Consider the following 21,998-nt stretch of genomic DNA (forward strand, 5'->3'; position numbering starts at 1 on the left):
CGGATGTCAAGTCCCTTACATAAAATGGTGTCAAACAATGCATACAGTTGGCCCTCCCCATCTGCAAATTCCCAACTGTGAACCAAAAATACTGTTGTTTAACTGATTTTAGAGAGAGGAAGGGAGGGAGAGAGAGAGAGAGAGAGAGAGAAACACTGATCAGTTACCTCCTGCACATGCCCCAATGTGGGGATCAAACCTACAACCTGGGTATGTGCCCTGACTGGGAATTGAACCTGCCACCTTTTGGTGTAAGGGATGACACTCCAACCAACTGAGCCACACCAGCCACGGCCAAAAATACTGTTTTTGATCCATGGTTAGTTGAATCTACAGATGTGAAACCCAGGGATCTGGAGGGGCCAACTGTATATTTATTGAAAAAAATCAACATATAAGAGGATCCACATAGTTCAAATTCGTTTTGTTCAAGGGTCAACAGATACCAGAACCAGGGTTCTAGCTCCTCTTATTCCTGCTGGCACTCAGAAAATCCTTGGGGGACTGTTGGGAAAGAGGCTGGAGTCTATGTCCCAGGCCAAGTTAGTACAGGCTAGACCATATCATGGGCCTGAGTGGAAGGACTGAACTGCAGAACCACCACCAGCTGCCTGAGCTCCTGCAGATGAGCTCCAATGCATTGTAAGATATGACCTCTTTTGCATGGCAAAACTGTTTGACTTAATAAACAATGTTCTCACCCATCATTTTAAAAGAAAATATCTCTCCAGGGGCACCTGAGGTTTTCACAGAGGCAGATTATCTCACTTGGGTAGAATGCTTGACTCTCGGCCAGAACCCTCTACTTCAATTACAGAAGCAGCTGATCCTCAAGGAAAAGTTTATTCTACACAAGGGTATTTTGAATGCTGAGTAAACACCAGGAGAATAAGAAATGAAGTTTTTTCGCTTGTTTTGCACAGCATCTGTGAAAAGATGGCTAACATAAGTGTTCTCATGTGGTAATCAAGAGTGGTTAAGTTTTTGAGGGCAACTTAGCATTCCTAAGGCCTAATGAAAAAAAACAAAACAAAAAAACAGCATAGAGAAGACTCCTTGGGGAAAGCTAGTTAAGTGATGACATCAATCACTGGCGCCTGAGGCTTTAGAGTACTCTGCTAAATTTGTAAGGGCCAGCAAAAGAGAACCCAGCATATTAACAGGCACACCAGTGCTCTAGAGAAAATGTTAGCTACACAGTCCTCCTCCTCTGTGAATAAGGGAATGCACAGAATAGAGAAGATGAGTGTCCATACAGAACCAAATACAGAGAGCACATTCTATTCCAGAAGACAACTGTGTGTACCATTTGAGGAGGTAATTATATGATAATTATTAAGTATATTAAGATTATGGTTAACAATCACAACAGATGTGTATATAGAAAAATATTTTTAAACAAAGGTAATGAGTTCCTTATAGAAGGGGAATCCATGATATTAAGAAAACAAAGAAAAGACATTTTAAATTCTGGCCATTTATACATTTTGTTCTTCTCTTACCCCATCACCACTGAAAAGCAAAGCAGATGCTTGTCCCCTTTTTTTAAAGAAGGGGGGAAGTATAAATGAAAAATTTTGGTGTTATTTTTTTCATATAATTCGCTGTAATTGTCTTTTCCTTAAGACAGTTGCCAGCTACTTTGAGAAATTACTACCAAAACTTCAAATATCTGTCAGTTCAAAGGTTCGTTTCAAAAATTCTAGTCTTTTGAAAAGTTACTGAAGATTACAACACACATACATGACATGCACATACAGTTTCCCCCCAAATACAAGTCATACTATGCACATGGTTATAAGCAGTGAGCAGTATTTCATTAACTTTCTTTTATATATAAAATGTGTTTACGGAGAAGTAGTCCCTGTTTTAGGCAGAATTCTAAGGTTGTCCCCTAAACTTTCCCCCTAATTCCAGGGCTGCATAAGCCCCGGACTGTAAATGGGCTTTTATTTCCATGATTAGGTTACAATCTATGACACAACCAACTATAAAACGAGATTATCTGGGTGAGCCTGACCTAATCCCATGAGTCCTTTAAAAGTGCCAAATTTTTCCCCACTAGTTGCAAAAAAGGAAGTCAGAGATTCTAAGCATGGGAAGGATTCACACACTGTCACTAGCCTAAAGATGGAGGGGGCCATGCAAGAAAGGAAAGCACGTGCCTTTAGGAGCTGAGAGCAGCTCCCAGCTGACGGGAACCTCAGTCCTACAACTGTAAGAAACTGAATCTTGTCAACAACCAATGAGGTTGGAAGCAAATTTTCCCCTAGAGTTTTCAGACTAGAATGCAGCCCAGGTGACACTCTGGCTTCAGCCTTGTGATACCCTTAGCAGAGAACCCAGACATGCCTGGAAAGATTTCTAACCTATAAAACTGTGAACTAAAAGAATCAGTCATTTTTAATCCATTACATTTGTTGCAATTTGTTATGCAACAACAGAAAACTAATTCAGCGCCTCACTTCTTTGTGCCTCAACATTTTCAAAGGTTGCACTATTATTTATTTAGTCACCTCTCTACTTATAGACATTTAGACTGCCTTAAGATATCTGCTATTACCAAAAAACATTCTTACATGTGTGAGTACAAGTTTACTGGTATCAAATTGTTCATAGCATATGTACACACTTTTTAAAATGTGCCTATGATACCAAAAGCAATGACAGAAAAAAAATGGAAACATTGGACTTCATCAAAAGTAAGAGCTGTTGTACATCAAGGGACATTATCAAGAAAGAGAAAAAACCCTACAGAATGGGAAAAATATTTGTAAATCATAATAGCTGATAAGGGTCTAGTATCCAAAAGATAAAAAGAACTTATATAACTCAACAAAAAGATAAACAAATAATCCAATTAAAAATAGGCAAAGGTGGCTCCCATTCCAGTGGGGGAACTTAGGTGCACGTGCACGATTACAATATAGTATCTGGTAATGTGGTAAAGCTAGGCACACGGTGTCTTCATGGGCACAATGAAGTCCCAGGGTCAGATTTCACCCATAAATATTTAGGAAGGCTTCATAAAATTGAGTTTTAAAGAATGGAGAGGAGTTTACCAAGCCACCAAGGGTAGGGAAGCACGGAAGAGTAAGGCATGTTTAGGGAAAGCCAAGTCAGTCATCGGGAGTGAAACAGGATGCATGAAATAAGGTCAGAGAAACAGGCAGATTTACATCATGTTGGGCATTTTATGCTACACCAAATAACAAGAGCTTTAGGTTAAGTGGGAGCTGACACAACAGTCTGCATTTTTCAATGAGAAGTAAGGTGGCAGTGTGAAGAAAAACACAGGGTAGGAAGACGGTAGATTCAGGGAGTCTGTGTTTGGGGAGAAATGTGAAGGACCTGGCATGACAGTGGGGATAGAGCGGGGTCAGTGATTTGATTGATATTTGGGAGACAGAAGTTGAGAGAATACAGTGATTAACAGTGACAAGAAAAAGATAGAGAGGGAGGAGCCTACAAGGATTTCTAAGATGCTGACATGGATCTCGGAGCAAATGATAATGCCTTTCAATGCCTCTGATTTAAGGAACACAGGAGGAAGTGTATCTGTGAAGAAAGAAAATGAATTCAGTTTTGGTATGTTGAGGCAGAAATGTCTGGGGGACATCCAATGGCAGAGGTCTGGTAGGAAAAGGGAAATAAGGACCTGAAGCTCAGGGGAGAGGTCTTAATCAGAGATTGGGATTTCAAGGCTAGTTATCATTCTTTTCAGAATAATGAAACATCACAAAAAAACAGAGCTCCCAAGGCCCTGCCAGCTGCTGCTTCTCCCCTCTGCAGATCATCTGATAGTCATCAGTCAAGACACATCATGGTGCCCTATGCAGTCTGCAATCTGTCATTCACTTTAGCGCTTCTACTGCTAGGTTTGCCTGTGAATCAGCAAGGTGACAAAGTAGAGGAACACCTGATCTTTTTAGCCTGCTCCCTCTGCTCACATATGTTCTCTGGCTCAGAGGTGAGTGTGCTGGCAACACTGAACACTAGACTAGCACCACTGGGCTGGAGACTAGACTAGAAACGTTTGATTGGGAAGACAGTCACTCAAGGGGTTCTCTTGAGAAGAAACAGCTGAATTGATGGCTCTGTATCAATACTCTGTGTACCTGATTTAATACATCCCTAACCTTCGTGACTTCTGTCAACTGCTTTGAGAAAGTAATATATGATCAATATAATACCCAATCATAATAAAAGCAAAATTATCTAGTAATATCAGCTCAATGATCTAAAATTTTTGAGGGTTTATACAACTACACAAATCCTAATGAAAAGAACGTTTATTGATTAAACCTCATCAGAACTTCGAGCAGTGTTTACCTGATCTGCTTGCCTTCTCTCATATCATATAAGGAAAAGAAGACATCGGCATCTTCCCCAATGGTGTTGTAGGTAAAACTCTTCAGGCTGAGGAAGAAGTGATGTGGCACTGGCATCCGACAGGCTTCCCCATGACGTGGGCGCATTGTATCTACCTAACGAGAAAGGCAAAAAACAGTGATTTCTAGTTTAGTTATTCATTATATTAATCATAAATAAAATGAAAACGAAATGACTCACTCTCCTCGTACTGAGAGAGAGACTGGAGGTGTTTTGGTGCTGTGTCAATATGGTTTGTTTGGGATCAGCAAATATGCAGCTGGGAGAAGTAAACAGAGTGACGGAGATAAAGGAACAGTAATTCCAATTTATGAGTTAACTCTCAATCTCCATCAGATCACAGACATCTCAGTTCTCCAGGGAACCATTTTCAAAGTCATTTCTTGGGCATCCTGCCATGACCCTGCTCCACTTGATTTACACTGTTGGGTGGTAATAGTTATCATTCTAAATGACATTTTTATTTCCTTCCAGACTGACTTACGTTAGTGTTTCTGTCTCCTTTCTTTCAGTTGTGCTTATGTAAATTTGCACAGAGGAGTGGAGACTGGACAGATTTGCTTAAAGGTCAGGGCTCCTTAGATGAAAGGCACCACACTATCAAAAACTCAGTGGTATGTCATTTTCTGGTGCATCCCTGTGTTGTGATCTCTTAGAAGAAAGAGTTGAGGGGCAAAACTGGGGCGCCTGGTTAAGCTGCTTACCTGGGATGTGCTTTGCTGTACACTCTGCCGGCTAGATAAATGCTGTGGAGAGAAAGAAAGAAAAATTCACTCAACTGGGAAGGAAATTTCTATTAAGCATCTTCTTTCTATATGCTAGGCATTTTGTTATTTCTTTTATATATATAATCTCATTTAATTCTGATAACTTTGTTAGATAAATGTTACTCATATTTGATGGAGACAACTAAGGCTTAGTACAAGGAAGTGATTTGCTGAAGTTCATATAGCAAGGAGGAGGCAAAGTCTGGATTCAAACCCAAGCCTCTCCAGCTCAGAGTACCAGCCAAGTCACAGTTGGTACTTGCTACTGGATTTCTGCTTTAGCACCGTCCTCCGCACACACTGTCTGTACCACGCCCTGGCCTAGGTAATCCACCTTTTCCAGACTCTCCACACTGGAGGAGGTGCAGCCTTGAACCAAAAGGAGCTCCCTCCCAAACATCTCTCCATGCTGTTCCTTTGCTGCTGGCTGAAGCTAGAAGCAGCAGATTTCAATCCCAGCCACACACAACTAGGCTGTGAAACTTCAGAGAAATCGCTTACTCTCTCCAAGAGATATTTTTCTCAACTGTAAAAATAAGATAAAAGCTTTTATTGTCTTCCTCACAGGGGTATTACGAGACTCAAATTTCATAATGGAAACAGCATGACACAGTAGTTAGGGACCTAAGTCAGGACACTTAGTTTTCAATCTTGACTCACACTTGTGTTTCCTCATTTGTAAACTGAGATTAACATTTTGTGCTAAACATCACAGGATTTTGTGCAGATTAAGTCAGCATAATACCTGTATTTGTAAGTGGCTGATCATTGTTATCTATAATTAGTATTCTTCTTATTACTGGTATTCTTCTTTATAATTAGTTATTATAGAAAAGTCAGTCACATTTAGAAGTAACGCTTGCCAGAAAAAATGATGGCCTCACAAACATAAGGCCCCTGGTTTTGGTAAACTCAACAGTGAGTTTCTATCCTGTTCCCTTTCAGGCCCTAGAGGTGTGAGACAACACTCACTGGGTTAACTGTTCCACATCATATGGGTATAAAGAATGGTTGCTGAGTAGAATAGTTTCATTTCTTTTCCAAATACACACATTTAACCCTAAATAAAACTGAAGTACAATTAAATATTAATTTAAATGCATCTCACAAGCTGTATTTGCTAATTATTAAATATGCATGTGCATTATTAAATTAGCAAATTATTATTGACTATTAATAATCATTCATGGGCCTACATGTTCCCATGACACACTAAATACAGCTGGCCCTCTGCATCTGCGGGTTTCTCATTCATGGATTCAACTAACCACAAATTGCGATATTCAGGGTGGGGGGAAATCCCAGAAAACTCCAAAATGCAAAAACTGAATCTGGCACGTGCCAAGCATTATAGTGAATCCGTGGGAACGGAGCAAGGTGTAGGCACACCCTGTATGCAAATACTTGGCCATCTTCTATAAGGGACTTGAGCAGCCACAGATTTTGGTATTTGCAGAGGATCCTGGGAACAATTCCCTGTGGATATTGAGGGACAACTGTATAATAAAAAGAGGCCTCCACCAGCTGGGGAAGTCATCACACAGAATGTGTGTGTGTACAAAAGAAAAGTTCACCTACAAATGTGTGAAAAAAAGCTACAAAAAAAGCTTTTTAAAAATCAGGTTTTCAAAAAAAAGGATCAAGTTTTCTTTGGTTTACTGACCCATATCCCACTGGGAAGGTTACTAGCCTAAAATGCCTTCCACCGTTTTATTTTACATTTGGGGGCTGCACTAAGTCATTCTTCTGAAGCGGATTTACTAACTTAAAAACGACTACTGATATTAAATATATATGTTTAATTATAATTATATGTGGAAGTTTACAGCTACTTTCGGTGTAAAACATTTGTGTTGACAATGACAAATGTCATTCTAGAGTTCAGAGGCATCAAATCTGGGAGACCTTTTCAGCCTAGTCTAAAAGCACACCACATGGGTGGCCAGAGAAAGGCACAGGGACTGGCATTTTGGAGCATCTTTCACGGCGCTGTCATGGAAATCCTCTGCCCTGCTGTGGGGCACTTTGGCTGGCCAGCCCACACTTTCCTCTCCAGAGCCACATCACCTGTATTACAGCTCTGGCTATTGTTTCTGTGTTTGCTACCTAGCCCTAGACTTTGTCCTCTTGGGGAGCAAAACACCTGCCTTAATCATCTTGAAATCCTAAGTGCCTAACAAGGTACATAAAAAATGTAAATTAATTTTAAGTGCACGGACTACTTTACTGCTTCAGTCCAAATTTCCCCCCATAGAAAAGTCACTGTCAGCCCTTTGTCAGTCTTGGTCCATTTAGTCTATAAAAGTCCACCAATATGGGGGAAAAACAACTGTGTAGCTATTCAAGTGAATAACACATATAATTCCCCGTATATGCTGAGAACTGCGTTTTACAAGGAAATATAAGACATCCAGTCAGGATTACCAATGATGCCTGATTGTTAGTAAATAATGCAATCAACTGATTTAAGTCCAGGATTGGAGTATAAACACTGATCTACTAAAAATATAAATTAGCACTAGAAGAAAACAAACACACAGTTCCCAATACATGCTAATGTGGAAGGATACCAATGCAGCAGGAGGCTATAATGTGAATATTGTTAGGTCTTCCCACAATTTAGAAGCACTCATATAATCTTCAAGTGCTCACTTTTCCCAAAAAGGCATAGCTAATTAAAATTAAACCAAATACTTCATTGTTGCCCTATGAAATGCTTTCTAGTTTAGGCAGCACCAATTCTCTACCATTGAAAGTGGATTTAGACTTGCTATTATGTGAAAGCAAGGACTGAGGAGCATTAGGGCTTCCTTTGGTTCTTGTCATATAGAAAATCCATCTGTGTATTTAAAGAGATTTTTAGTAGTCATTATCATTCAACATTTGTGTAGGGGCTTGAATTTTTTATGAGAAACAAAATGCTCTAAATGTCAACTTATGGTATAATCGTATTTATAAAGGTTTTCTTGTAAAATATGTGGCAAGGAGTATTACTATAATCAGAAAGTTCCATATTGAGTCTTTCATAATCTCCAGTAATAAATTTCAATGTTAATACAGAAAGGTTCTGAAAGGTTATTCCTCTGAACCTTGTTGATAAGTTTAAGATTTAACCAAAACACTTACTGTGCATTTACTATATGTAATTTAACATAAAATTAAGTGGTTTTCAATATGGAATGGATTCTCTGAATCTGTTTTTCTTTATCATATCTAATTCTTTATGTCAAAAAGCAGCAAATACATGGGATAAAAAGACAGAAAAGTCAGCATAAAATGAAATAAATTTAAAAAAAGGAACTTGTACCTTAGGCTTTTTTGAGAAGACATTTTAAATTAACATTTTAATTTATTACAAGTAATATACACATGTCGTTTTCAAAGTTAAATAGCCTTAAAAAGCTTGCAATAAAATTATCAGCCTTCTGTTCACCCTGTCCTGTGCCCCCAAAATAAGTACTTTCAACTATTTACTGTGTTTCTTCCTAAAATTTATCAAATGTTTCTATATGTCATACTTACAGCGTTCTCTCTTTATTCAATTTTAGACCTCTCTATTGGCCTCTTATTATGGAAGCTGAGGATTATCACATTTGTTTATATCTATTTCACTTCAACCCTATGCTTAATATCTTACAAGTTTTGGTCAAAAATATTGTAACATTTAAATATTGTCCACTGCTCACCCGTGTAGTACACTTCAATTACACTTCCTTTCTTCTATTGTTTTCTGCTTTTGTATAGAGATAACTTAGTTTTATTTAAACTACAGGGCCTTTTCCTATGCCCTCCAATAGCTCTACAAAATACCTTTCAACAGCATTCTCCACATGGTAAAAACTACCAAGTACTCTATGAAGTGGTGTTTCACCTGGAGCTATCCCCCCTGCCGCCTTTCTGCTTTTACTGGGACCAGTTACTCTCTACGCCTATTGCACAACTGTCATCCTGGGACTTCCCTCTGATGCTAACCTGAGAATTCTTTGCACCTCTCAACTGAGTCAGAATTCCTTTCCTGGATGGCACATAACAGCAGCTTTTGGTTTCCTCCCTTATGTTAAATAAATAATCCTTCAGTAGTTTCCTGAAAAAGGTTTTTAAAGAAAGAGGGCTTTTTTGAGACTTTCAAGTGACCCAAATTTTCTTTAGGCTATTCTCCCACTTGACTGGTAATATGTCTCAGTAAATATAAAATTCTAGGTTGAATTTTTTCCCCCCAGAATTTTAAAGGCAATTTTTCATTATTGCTAGTTTTCAATGTTGCTTTTAGGAAGACAAATGCTATTCTTACAACAAGTCCTTAGTAGGTGACCTATTTTTCTCTCAGGAAGCTTTCAGCTTTGTGAGCTGAAATTTTGCAAGTCTTAAATACGTCTTCAATCCTTTCAATCTGGAGACTAATATCTATGTTCTGGGAAAGTGTTTTTTCTTGCTGTATGAGATATAATTGACATATACTATTATATAAACTTAATGTGTACAATGTGATGATTTGATACACATATATATTGTGAAATAAGTTAATATATCCTTCATTTAACGTAATTACCTTGTTGCTGCTGTTGTGAGATTTAAGCTCTATTCCTTTTTTAAAAATGTCTTTATTGTTTAAAGTATTACAGATGTCCCCTTTCTCCCCCACTGACCCCCTCCTTTCAAGTAATAATACACTATAGTTAACTACCATCACCATGTTGTACATTAGATCTCTACAACTTAATCCTTAGTGTAGAAGTTTGTACCCTTTGACCAACATTCCCCGCCCCCCCCAGCTCCTGACAATCACAATTCTGCTCTGTTTCTATGAATTCAGCTTTTTTAGAGTCTACATATTAGCTCATAAAGTATGTGTCACTCTCTGCCTGACTTACTTAGTGTAGTACTCTTAAGGTTCATCCATGTTGTCACAAATGACAGGATATCCTTCTTTCTTATCACTCAATAGTATTCCATTGTACATACATACATATGTTTTCTTTAGTCATTCATCAATGGACATTTGAGTTGTTTCTATGTATTGGCTGCTGTGAATATGCTGCAGTGAACATGGGAGTGCAGCTATCTCGTTGAGATCCTAATTTCAGTTCTTCTGGATACACATCTAGAAGTGGGATTGCTGGGTTGGATGGTAGTTATATTTTTGATTTTTTGAGGAATCTCCATACAGTTGTTCATAGTGGTTGTACAAATTTACATTCCCACCAACAGTGCACAAGAGTTCTCTTCTCTCCACATCCCTGCCACCACTTCTCTCATCTTTTTGATGACAGGCATTTTGCACATGCGGTATCTCCCTGTGGTTTTGATTTGTATTTCCCTAATGATTAGTGGTACTGAATGCGTTTCATTTTCTCAAATAGAAACTTGTAATTCTTTCTAAAACTTGCAATTCTCATCAACATACACTCCTCGAATATGTATGTACTCCTTAAGGTGAGGTTTTACCCAATCTCTTAGTCTAAGCTTAATAGTCACCTGAAGTTTCTGTTGTTCTACTTTAAAAATTTGCACCTTTCTTTTATTTACTTCTCAATCATCCTGTAAAATGTATATAATGTCATTAGTCAATTCAATACATTTTTATAACAACCAATAGACAGCTAAGGATTTAACAGGTTATGTCTCTCAGAAATACTGACACATTATATCCAGGTTTAATCACTACATTAACCAATAATTGGATCTTTTCAGCTTCAACTTGAGACAGAATTTTAGTAACTAGTGAAGGCTGAAGGAGCTCTGTTTACCAGCAAAATCAATAGAGAAATGCCCCATAGACATTACAGTAAGCCCAGCACTCTACAAAGTAATTCCATTTAAAAAGCAAGTGTGATATACTATCAGAATAATTATACTGGGACAAAGACAAAGAACAATTTTAGCAACATTATTTCATAATATAATTAGGAAAAATAAAGTAGGAAAAATGAGGTGTGTAGGAACAAGCTACCCTGTGTTAGATGTCTTACCATTTTATAGAGATCAGAGACACTAATCTGGTCTGAATCCACTACTTCAAAGTCCTTCCGAGGCACCAGGTCCAGGCCCAAATGCCTAGTAAAGAGAAAGACCACACTCAGCATGCCGCATCCTCAGACTACACATCTTCCTCTATGTGCCTGAAAGCCCGTACCTGCCAGGAGCTTGCAGACAGAGGCTCAGGCACGGCCTCAGGTGGGACATGCCTTTCCAGTAGTACTTCATCGTGCTCACCTTCAGGTAAGTAAGTAAGGCTAGGGAGTTAAGTCTGACATACTTCTAGTCATCAAGCAGTTCCCCTTGTGATGGTAAGAGGGATTCATTTGATATCACATTGTTAACAAATCGATTAAGTTCATTAAGGATAGGTTTTTTATAGATCATTAATAAGTCACATTTATTTTTTCATTTCTCCCCATCCTACAAGTATGCTCAAGGTTCAGTCATGCATTACTTCCACTAGCATGAAAAGTTATCCAGGATCCAAGTAGATATGTAATTTAAAGTCAAACACATAAAAAATTACCTGCTAAAGATAGTAAACTCAAAAAAATGTATGTTTTGGCTGAATTTTATCTCATTTTCGATTTAATTAAAACTGACGTTGGGTTATAACAAAGAAATCACCACATATTAGCCAATATCTTAAGAAACTTTAGACAGAAGTTCAACCAAGGAGCACTACTATGAAAAAATACAATACTTAGAAGATCTGGTATAACTTGAGCAGAAAGGAAGAAGGGTGATTAATGATCAGTTGGGAGGCAGTATGAGACAGTGAATAACTCTGGACCCAGTCAGAACTCTTGGGTTCAAACATGGTACATAATTTATAGTAAATAAATGGTAGCTCCTTTCTCCCTCTCTAAGAAAAACAGCTCTAAGCCTAGAGTCCAGTGGAGCTGTGGCCCCTGAAACTGCTTACAACAGTAGGTACACATGTTCATTTTACAAGTGATCTTTTAAAACATTTTCCAAAATTTCTGTAATCATGCTATTGAAACCTTTTTAAATACAAAAATGAGACAAAATTTCATACATATTCTTTAACCACTACAGGTCACAAAATATTCAATAGTCTAAATATCAGAATTAAGTAACAAAAAGACTATGCAAAAAACTCAATCAAAATAGAGGTTTTCAATATAATATCTTGAGAAAAAATGTAGATGGATCTAACTCAGTAGGGCTGGGACTCAGTGTATGTGCTCTGTGTCAGTGCACCATGCGGTGATGGGCTGTCTAGAAGCTGATATCCATGCAAACTCTATCTTACTAGCACTATGACATTCTTACCTTGCTTGCCCATTCAACTATCCACCCACATAACCATCCACTCACCTCACAAACCTTTTATACACCATACCAGTGGTGCTAAATACAAGAAAATACAGCAGTTTCAGCTTTATGCAAATGTTGGCATTCATCAGGCTAATTCTCCCCTGAGAGCAGTGTTTTCCCTCTCCTAGAAGTGACTAGAGCACAGCACCTTTTAATTTCTCGATTTCATGAGGAAATAAGAGAATGATTAATGGGTGATCTGATAAAATAGAAGTCAAGTTCCTCCTGCTAAGATTGACTTCAATGGAGGAAGAGTACTTTTCAAAAGCTAACCTGGAAGACTGTCCTCATGGGGAGAAGGCAGAGATGCTGCACAGTGAGGAGCAACACGTGCTCACCACAAACCTCCCTCTGAGAAAAGGTTCCTAGCTGGTTTTTTCCGTGGTTTAAGAATAATGAACAGTAAGTGCAGGGAATGGTCAGCTTAGTCTATTTTCTATCTTCACAGCAAAGGGAGGCAGTGCAGCAAAGCAGTTAGGAGCATGGGCTCTGAGGTTATATTGCCTGGTTTGTATCTTGGCTCTTCCACCGAGACACTGTCTTACCTATCATCACAGGCTGCTGTAAGGATTAACGCACGCAAAGCACTCAGCACACTGCCCGGCACTGAACTGCTGCTGCTGCCATAATTATCATCAGCGTGTGTTTCATCATGAGCTAACATACGGCCCGCAACCCGGCATGTGCCCCAACTGGGAATTGAACCTCAATCTCCTGGATCCTAGGTCAATGCTCAACCGCTGAGCCCCGTCCCACTGCGCTCAGAGATTTTTTTTAAAAGTTCTTTACCAATCTCTCATTCTCTCTGGGGCCAGGTAATTTCCTTTAGGGCAAGGTATTTTGTTTATTCTGGTTTCTGTCTCTTCCTTATGGAAGGATTTCTTCAAATATTTGATAATACTCGATTGTCCATTCAGATTTAAAAGGCATTAGAAAAAGTGTGGGGAGTTTTCTGTACATGGGTGGACGACCAGCAAGTTTCTCTTTCTGCTCAGTGGAAGGGCTTTGGTCATTACATTTTGAAACCCTTAAATGCCACAACGTGGAAGGCTCTAAAATAAGGTCCCAGTTCACATTCTTGTTGTCCAGTTTCCTCCCAGGCAGTTGGTCTTCGTATTTGTTAGTCTGAAGGAGAAACACCCGGCTGCCAGGCATTCTCTCTTGGTGGTGGGTTATTCCTTTTACATACTTTTAAGCAATCTCCCTTTTTTAAGCTCAAAGGCACATTCCTACCCTCCATGATTCTGGGAGCTACAGAGGAGCAGCTCCTTCATTAGCTAAAATTTCCCCACATATACTGGGCTTCCTCTATCACTAATCCTCCAACTACTTTCCACTTTCTATATCTCATTTATTGCTGGTCCCCCCTCATTCTTTTTATTTATTTATCATTTCAGTGATGTCTTGAGAGTGAGAGGAACTAAAGACTTGTACTAATATACTTAAGGTATATGTATGTGTTTTCTTTCCTTTTTTTTTTCTTCTTTTTTTTTAATCTCTTCCTTCAGGTCCTTTTGATTTTCTAACTGACCATGAATCTCATTATCATTACTCCAATAGGATCTGTAGCTTATCTTGATATATAAATATCAAGGTATATGTATATTGTAAATAGAAAGCAACCTGGTCACTTCAAAGTTCAATGGGCCTGATTTTAAGAGAATGAGACAGAAGTACCTTGAGGATTATATCAGTTACTAAGTCTAGGGAGAAATAAAATTTGAATACTCTTTACTCTAGCTTCCCATACCAAAGTCTTAGGATTGTACTTGTACGGCTAGAGCAAATAACCACACCCATAAATGCAAGACTATAGTTGAATGAAAACTAGTTACGAATATTCTGAAGTAGAGATGTAGAAATTCAAATTTATAGTAATTTTTTTCTTAATCCTCGCCCAAGGATATTTTTTTCCGTTGCTTTCCAGAGAGAGTAAAAGGGAAAGAGAGAGATAGAGAGAAACATCATGTGAGAGAGATGCATTGACTGGTTGCCTCCCGCACACACCCCGACTGGGGCCAGGGATGGAGTCTGTACCCGAGTTAGTGCCCTTGACCGGAATCGAACCCAAGACCCTTCAGTCCACGGGCCAACGCTTTAACCACTGAGACAAACTGGCTAGAGTGAAATGCTTATTTGGATTCACTATAAAATGTAAAGAACACCAAATGCACATTTTTAAAAAGGTACAAAAAGATAAAACGAAAGCATATTCTGATTACTGAGGTCTATAATCAAGGAATTTGAGCTGGAAGAGACCTCAGTAGGTAATGCTGTCCAATCTGACTTTTCAGAAGTGAAAACGGAGGCTGAGAGAATTTCAGTGAGTAGAACCAGTGAGTGTCCTTTGCTATACTAAAAGAAACTCATACTAAAAATGATTAAAGCTTAGTAGAGAATATAATAATAACTTTTAATCACTAAAGAGAAGCTTTGATCAAGTACAAACTCCATGAGGACTGAGTTCTTGTAAATAAAACTGAGAGATGCTCAAATGTCAGTCATACTTACTCATTCCCCCAGTCCAGTCGCACGGTGATGTGCCGCTTAACTTCCCGCACCTGATCCTGAGTCAGGTGACCAGACAGCAGCTGCCTTCGAAGGTCAATAAGTTCATTCATCACATGGCGTAGTTTGTAGAAAAGATCTACTTTGTGTTTCTGAAAGAGCATTTTTGGTGTTGGATGAAATAAAAAAGGGACGTGGAAAGGGAATGAAAAAAGAAAGAGAAATAGTTAAACTATGAAAAGTGCTCATTTCTCTAACCCTCTAAAAAAAGCACTGTAAAGAGAAGTTTATTTAAGAATCTTAAAGTCCTTAGTTTGTACTGTCTAAAAACCTCTACATAGTGACATCTAACGAGTACTATAATTGATCTGGATTATGCACAGTACTGTTTATCTCTACTCCATCTGGACTACTCATTTCCCAGTAAACAAAGTTACTAAACTTAATAGGAACAGAAAGTTACACAGGAGCCTAGATCTATCTTCTCTGACAAAAGGTACAATCCTGTAACAACAAAGATTCCAACCACCCAGCAACATCTCTGGTTTTTCCAGGAGGAATACTCAAGCTGGGGGAGGGAGAGCGAGATTCACTTGCCCTATTTTGAAGGTACTAAGGTTTCAAAATAAAGCCAAAGTCTCTGGAGTAACACTCACTCCAGTTTTCCAGGCCTCATCTAGCTTTAATTAGCTTTCATAAACAGTATCTGTCCCTAGTGTCACAGATTCCTACTCATTTTAGTTTAATAAAAAGTGTCACTTTTATAAGAGTTAAGTGGGAACCTTTTAATGAACTTGATGTCATAGTGGCTATACTTACAAGTAAAAAAATATTAAGTGCCATGACAGTAAATACTTGAGTAAAATGATATACTTAAGAATATAGATTTTAAAACTAAATCCCTATTTGCTTGCAAGTGACATTTTTATTTTAGAATTTTTAGGTTTCTCTTTATATTGTGGAGAAGCATAATTTTATATAATTAAAATTCTTGGGATATAATCTATCTAAAAAGAATGCTTTTAAAGACAGATCAACCTATACTAGCGATTTTCAACTGGTGTGCTGCAAGAATTTTTAAAACATGCAATACCTGACTATTAACAGGATCACTGACCTCTTTTCCCTTATATTGTCAAATAAAAAAATGACAACAGCCAACACAATAGCTATCCAGTGTGAATGAATCAAAATTATACCTGTTTTTTTGTCAAATAGGCAAAAATATATTTTTTGGTGTGTCGTAGACTTTTAGCAATTAGTTTGTGTATCATGAGGTGAAAAACGTTGAAAATCACTGACCTATACTATGGTGTTAGTCAAGTCTCTATCTGAGATTGCCCCTAAAAGGGGGCTTGCCAAAATAAGCTTGATTTAAGTGGCTATAAATAAAATTAATTATAAAGCAAATTACAAACCAGTAGAATTAGCTAATATTTTTAGGTGGCAGTGATCTTATGAAAAATGTTCAAAACATCATAGCATACTACTGAGAAATCATCTAGTGAAGCATTAGACTTTTAAAGGTCTATCTTAGAAATTATTTTTAACTAGACGACCTTGGAACCATGTGCTCTAACTACATCCTTTCAATGGCACTCTGTCCCCATATGAAGAAAAGTTAAGCACCCTGATGGGACACAATCAATGCTGGCAGAAGGACAGACTTTACAAAGTCTTGTCAGCTCTAAAACCAACAAAGCCTAAGCAAACACATCATCTGGCAAATTGGGATCTTGAAGATAAGCAGTAAAGGCAATTCTGTTTTGATAAAACAGGGCTACCTATCTAAAGTTAAAACAGAAAGTTAGAATTACTATTTTCCCATCAAACCATACACAAGAATCCACTGCATACATACATGAGCATTTATTCGTTCACTCAGTTAACAAATACTCATGGAGCACTAGCTGAATGCTATCACTTTGTTGTGATCAAAAGTTCCTACTCCAGTGATGTTTTCATTCTACACAGCAGAGGCAGACAAGAGGAAAACAAACAAATAATGACGATGACAAGTTCTAAGGGAAAAAATTAAAGCAGAATAGGGACAGTGGGTAGCCAAGGGTGGGTTGGCTGGGGCATGAGAGGTGGTACTCCTTCAGGTAGGGTGGTCAGGGAAAGGCTTCTTTGAGCTGAACTTTGCGTAGAAACATGAATGAAATAAAGTAACAGCATTTGAGAAAACTGGGGAAGTTTTAGAGGAATAAAAAATCAGCAAGAGCAAATGCCTTGATGTGGAAGTGGACTTGGTGTGTTCATGGAGAACAGAGAGATCAGTGCACCCGGAGCAAAGTGAGCAAGGGGGAGAGTGGTAATGATGCAGTCAGAGAGGAACAGGGACCAGATTAGGCAGGCCTTTGTAAGTTATCTTTGGCTTTTATTCAAAGCAAGGTGGGAAGCCACTGGAAATCTACAGCAGAAGAGTGACGTGATATGACTTAATTCTTGAAAGCATCACTCTGAGTGCTCTGTTGAGTAAACCATGAAGAAGAAAGAGGAAAGCAGGGGCTCCAGTCAGAAGGCTATTTACTTCAACGACCCATAGAATGATGACTGACTGGATGAAGAATGGTGATACAAATTTTAGGGCTTTGAGTTTTGACATGGCAGAGTTGTTAGCATCTGCTGATAGGTTAGAGGTGGGATGTGAATGAAGTCAAAGATCACTCTTTTTCCTGGCCTGGGAACACAACTGAAAGAGGGAAACATGATTAAATTTGGACATGCTAATTTGACATTTAGAGGTCAGGAAAGAGAGAAGTATCTAGCAGAGAAAACTGAGGGAGGGGTAAGCAGGGAGATGAGAGGAAAAGCAGTACTGAAAAGAGGGTCTTAAGAAGGACTTTGTCAAGTGCACTGAGAGGCTAAATAAAATACAGACTGAGAACTGGCCACTGGACTTGGGATTGCAGTGGCCACCACTGACCTCTAAAAGGGCAATTTTATTGGAATGAAGTGAGTTCACGAGAGAACAGAAGATGGATGAACCTACAAGATATTATGCTAACTGAAATAAGTCAGACAAAGAAAGACAAACATGATATCACTTATACGTGGAATTTAAAAAAACAAATGAACAAACGAAACAAAACACTCTCAGAAACAGAGATCAAACGGATGGTTACCAGAAGGGAGGGGGTGAGAGGATGGGTGAAAAATAAGGGGAGCCCTGGCCAGTGTGGCTCAACAGTTAGAGCATCAGCCTGCAGACTGAAGGGTCCCGGGTTTGATTCCGGCCAAGGGCACGCACCTCGGTTGCAGGCTCCATCCCCAGCCCTGGTTGGCATGCAGAAGGCAACCAATGGATGTGTCCCTCACAGTGTTTCTCCCCCCCTGGAAAGCAAGGGAAACAATACCTTCGGGTGAGGATTAAAAAGGAAGACAAAGAGAAAGACGGGAATGCAGTAAGAACACTGTGAGGACGGCGCGGTGACAGGGTCACTTCACCTCACGTGGCGATCACATGGTATGGCATGTAAATGTCAAGTCACTATGCTGTACACCTGAAACTAAGATAATGTGTACCAACTATATTTAAATTAAAAAAAGAAAACGAAAGAAAAAATGGACAGAGCATAGATGACTCTTTTGTAGAATTTTCAGTAACTGGAAGCAAAGAAAAGGGTCGCAGAGCAGGGTTGTGTGATCAAGGGATAAAGTCTCAGGCTGCCTGTGTGCTAAGGGAATGATCTAACAGAGAGAGAATTTGATGATGCAGGTGTTAAATTCCGGAGGAGCCAAAAAGAGGTGAGTCCCAGGTCAAAGGGGAGGTTTCCCTTAGGCTGGATACCCTGCACTTTGTCACAAAGAGGAAAGGTACAGAATATGACTAACGCCACAAGTAGCTGGGAGATGTGAGGACAGAACTGTATTTTCCCTCTGGTTTCCTTAGTCTCAAGGAAATAAAAAGCACGAATATCAGCTGAGAGTGAGTGGAGTGGGAGCCAGTGCTAGAGGTTTGAGAATAGAGATGTAAAACAGTTTCATAGACAGTGATAACACAAATCAGCAGGGGAAATGTAGTTCAACTGCCAGATGGTTTTGAGATTCGTGAACATTAATTAAAAGGCTGTGCTTTTTGTTAAGCCAAGTATATTTGACCCTTGAACAACATGGGTTTAAACTTGGCAAGTCTATACATGTATTTTTTTCAATATTAAATACCTACACTGTTTTCAATCCCTGACTGGTAGTCTATGGATGCAGCGAGCCAACTGTATGCATTGGTCTATGCTATTTTATATAGGAAACTTGAGCATCTGCAGATTCTGGTATCCATAAAAAGTCCTGGAACCAAACCCTGAGGATACCAAGGGACAACTAAGTTTTGGAGGAGTCAAAAGCTATACATGGATTTTTGACTGTGCTGGGCATTGGCACCCCTAACCCCTGTGTTGTTCAAGAGTCAACTGTATACTGTATGTTGATACTGAAATATCACATATGTGTATATGTACATATGAATACATATATACAATATAAATGTACATACACAGACACAATATTTATGTAACATACACACACACATATATACAATATCTATTAAAGAATACACTAATATAGCCTTTTAAGGCACTATACAGTTATTTTTTTAATCAAGAGTTTCTAACAGATGGTATTTTCCAAAGATAACTATGATATCTCTTACTCCAAGTGCTCTTCTGCAAAAATGTGACCTTGACACTCCTCTGGTATAAGGTGAGTCCATTTCTCATACACCTGAATCCAGGCAGGCCTGAGACTGCTCTGACCAATCAAACATGACCGCAGTGAGTGAGGCTAGGTTCTAGGCGCAGCCCTTGACTAGTCTAGCAGCTTCTGCCTCTTGCCTCTCGGAATACATGTTCTTGGAAGGTTCCCTCTCAGAATCCACCTGCCATGCTGTGAAAAGCCCAAGCTACGAGGAGCAGCCACAAGGCGACACTCCAGCAAGCAGTCCCTGCTGTGCGAGTGAGCCATCTTGGATGCCATGCCTAGCCCAGCCGAGACTTCAGAGGACTGCAGCTCCTACCAAAATCTGACTGCAACAAAATGATAAAACCCTATGTAAAAACTGCTCAGTCCAGAGAACAATATAATAAGTGTTTTAAGCCATAAACTTTAGGTAGTTTATATGATAACTGTACAGTATTTTTTGTAACAGAAAAATCAGTTAGTTTCTAATTATATAAAGCTGGGAACACTAACCCTGTACCAAGAACAAAATGGATCATATAATCAGAAAGCAGCATTATTATTACAATCAATGTGGTGCTAATTTCTTTTTCCAGGCCAACCTAATGACCTCTTTGACTAGAGACCTCAATACTAGAGTGTCCGTGAGCATTGCTCTAACACCACACTGCACTCTTGAGTTTGTTAATAGAAGACCACACACTATTCAAGGTGAGCAATCGGGGCGGCGACTGGTCTCAGAGCACACGGTTTACCCAGGATTACTGGCACCACAGGACAGCTGGATATCCCACTCAGGCTGAGCAATCCTTTTCTACTGAAAGGACTGTTTCTCAGTAGATTAAAATAACTGTATAATTAGGCAGGTGGTAAGGTTTAGCTTTCCTACACAATCATCCCCAGTTCCTGTCACTGCTAAAATAAAAGCAGGGGGAAAATTTTCTTTTTAAGTATAAGAAGAAAAAGAAATCTGTAGCCCGTCTTAGCAACACGTTCAGCCTCTCCAAAAGCTCAATAGTCTAGTATTTGTCAAGAACAGTCACAGACTATTTGGAAAGTATACTGAAGAATCAGCAGAAACTATAAATTTAACTACTTTGCAACCACATGCCAAGTTGAATTTGCCTCATCATTGTGAAAGAATCCCTGGAACTCTGCAGAAAAAATCTGAGGTTTAATACTCTGATTTAAAAATTATTTTTACTAAACTGCATGTAACCCAATGTGGAAGAAAGGTTGTGCTGTGATGATGCCTCTGAATTAGTAGTTGAGCAATGCTGTAGAGTATCCATCATAAAGTATGCCACCTTTATTTTAAAACTATATATATGCCTAAAGATATGCAAACATAATTATAAAACTATAATTAAAGGAAAATTACATCAAAGTACTGCTCTCCTCAAAGAGAACAAATGTGGAGATTAAAAATGGTGGCAGGCTGAGTGGAAACTACAGTGAAACCCTCCTGGGACCAAACTAGAATTACAACTAAACTATAGAAAAACCATCCTGAATAATCAACTGCAACTGAAGACGAACTGGAGAGCACCCTCATAGCCAAGGAAGAAAAGTGGAGACCACACAGAGACTGGTAGGAAGTGCAGAGGCACAAAAGGGCTGGCTGGGCTCCCACAGGCAATGGCTGAAGGTCCAGAGGGAGACCTCAGCTGTGGGGAGTCCCCACTGAGGACTCTGGGGTCTAAACCCCAGCCCAGAGCACCAGAACTGAGAAAGGTGCCACGTAACATCTGGCTTTGAAACACAGCCGGGTTTCTGTCTGCCAGGGAGAGGCAGCTGGAAATGCAGGCACCCCCTTAAAGAGTCAACACACAAAGTTTCATGTGCAGCCACTCACCTTGGGCTCCAGCAGAGGGAGGGCAGAGTAGACTGGAGCTATATGAGGAGAATCTAGGGTGTGGGCTCTGGAGATAGAGCTTAGAGGGCACCCCTCTGGATTCCTGTGCTGAGTCCTTCCCCCAAAATGCAGAGGACATCTTTCTCAGGCATACATTTTACTGCTTTTGCCTGGAGGGGGAGAGGGGGCAATTGCCCCACCCTCCAGGAAAACCTCTGGCCCTACCCTAAGGAGTTTCTATGGCATGAGGCTCATTAAGAGACTGGTAACAATCAGCCACCCCACCCTGTGGAGTTCCTACAGCCTGAGGCTCATTACAAGAATCAGATTAATGAGCCTACAGGCAGAGGCAGACCTCTGGGTGCTTTGAGTCTTTGCCTGATCTGCTTCTGGACCTGGGCCTTGGAAAAGCAGACTTTGGTGTGTATCTTGGTCCTGTCCAACTGCACCCAGCCCCAGCAAAGGAGACCTCAAGCTGA

General features: G+C 39.4%; 1 protein-coding gene across 1 annotated transcript in view; it reads right to left on the reverse strand.

The window, feature by feature from the left end:
- DOCK3 (dedicator of cytokinesis 3) overlaps positions 1 to 21,998 on the reverse strand; it is a 164,362-nt gene that overhangs the window by 97,349 nt on the left and 45,015 nt on the right. The window contains exons 6-9 of the mRNA XM_087825076.1: positions 14,991 to 15,139; positions 11,129 to 11,213; positions 5,097 to 5,138; positions 4,333 to 4,487 (exon numbers count right to left, since the gene is read on the reverse strand). Coding sequence (XP_087681202.1) covers positions 4,333 to 4,487; positions 5,097 to 5,138; positions 11,129 to 11,213; positions 14,991 to 15,139 — 431 coding nt within the window. The remainder of the gene's footprint in view (positions 1 to 4,332; positions 4,488 to 5,096; positions 5,139 to 11,128; positions 11,214 to 14,990; positions 15,140 to 21,998) is intronic.

Source organism: Miniopterus natalensis, chromosome 15, assembly GCF_054644295.1.
Source record: "Miniopterus natalensis isolate mMinNat1 chromosome 15, mMinNat1.hap1, whole genome shotgun sequence".
Taxonomy (NCBI): Eukaryota; Metazoa; Chordata; class Mammalia; order Chiroptera; family Miniopteridae; genus Miniopterus; species Miniopterus natalensis.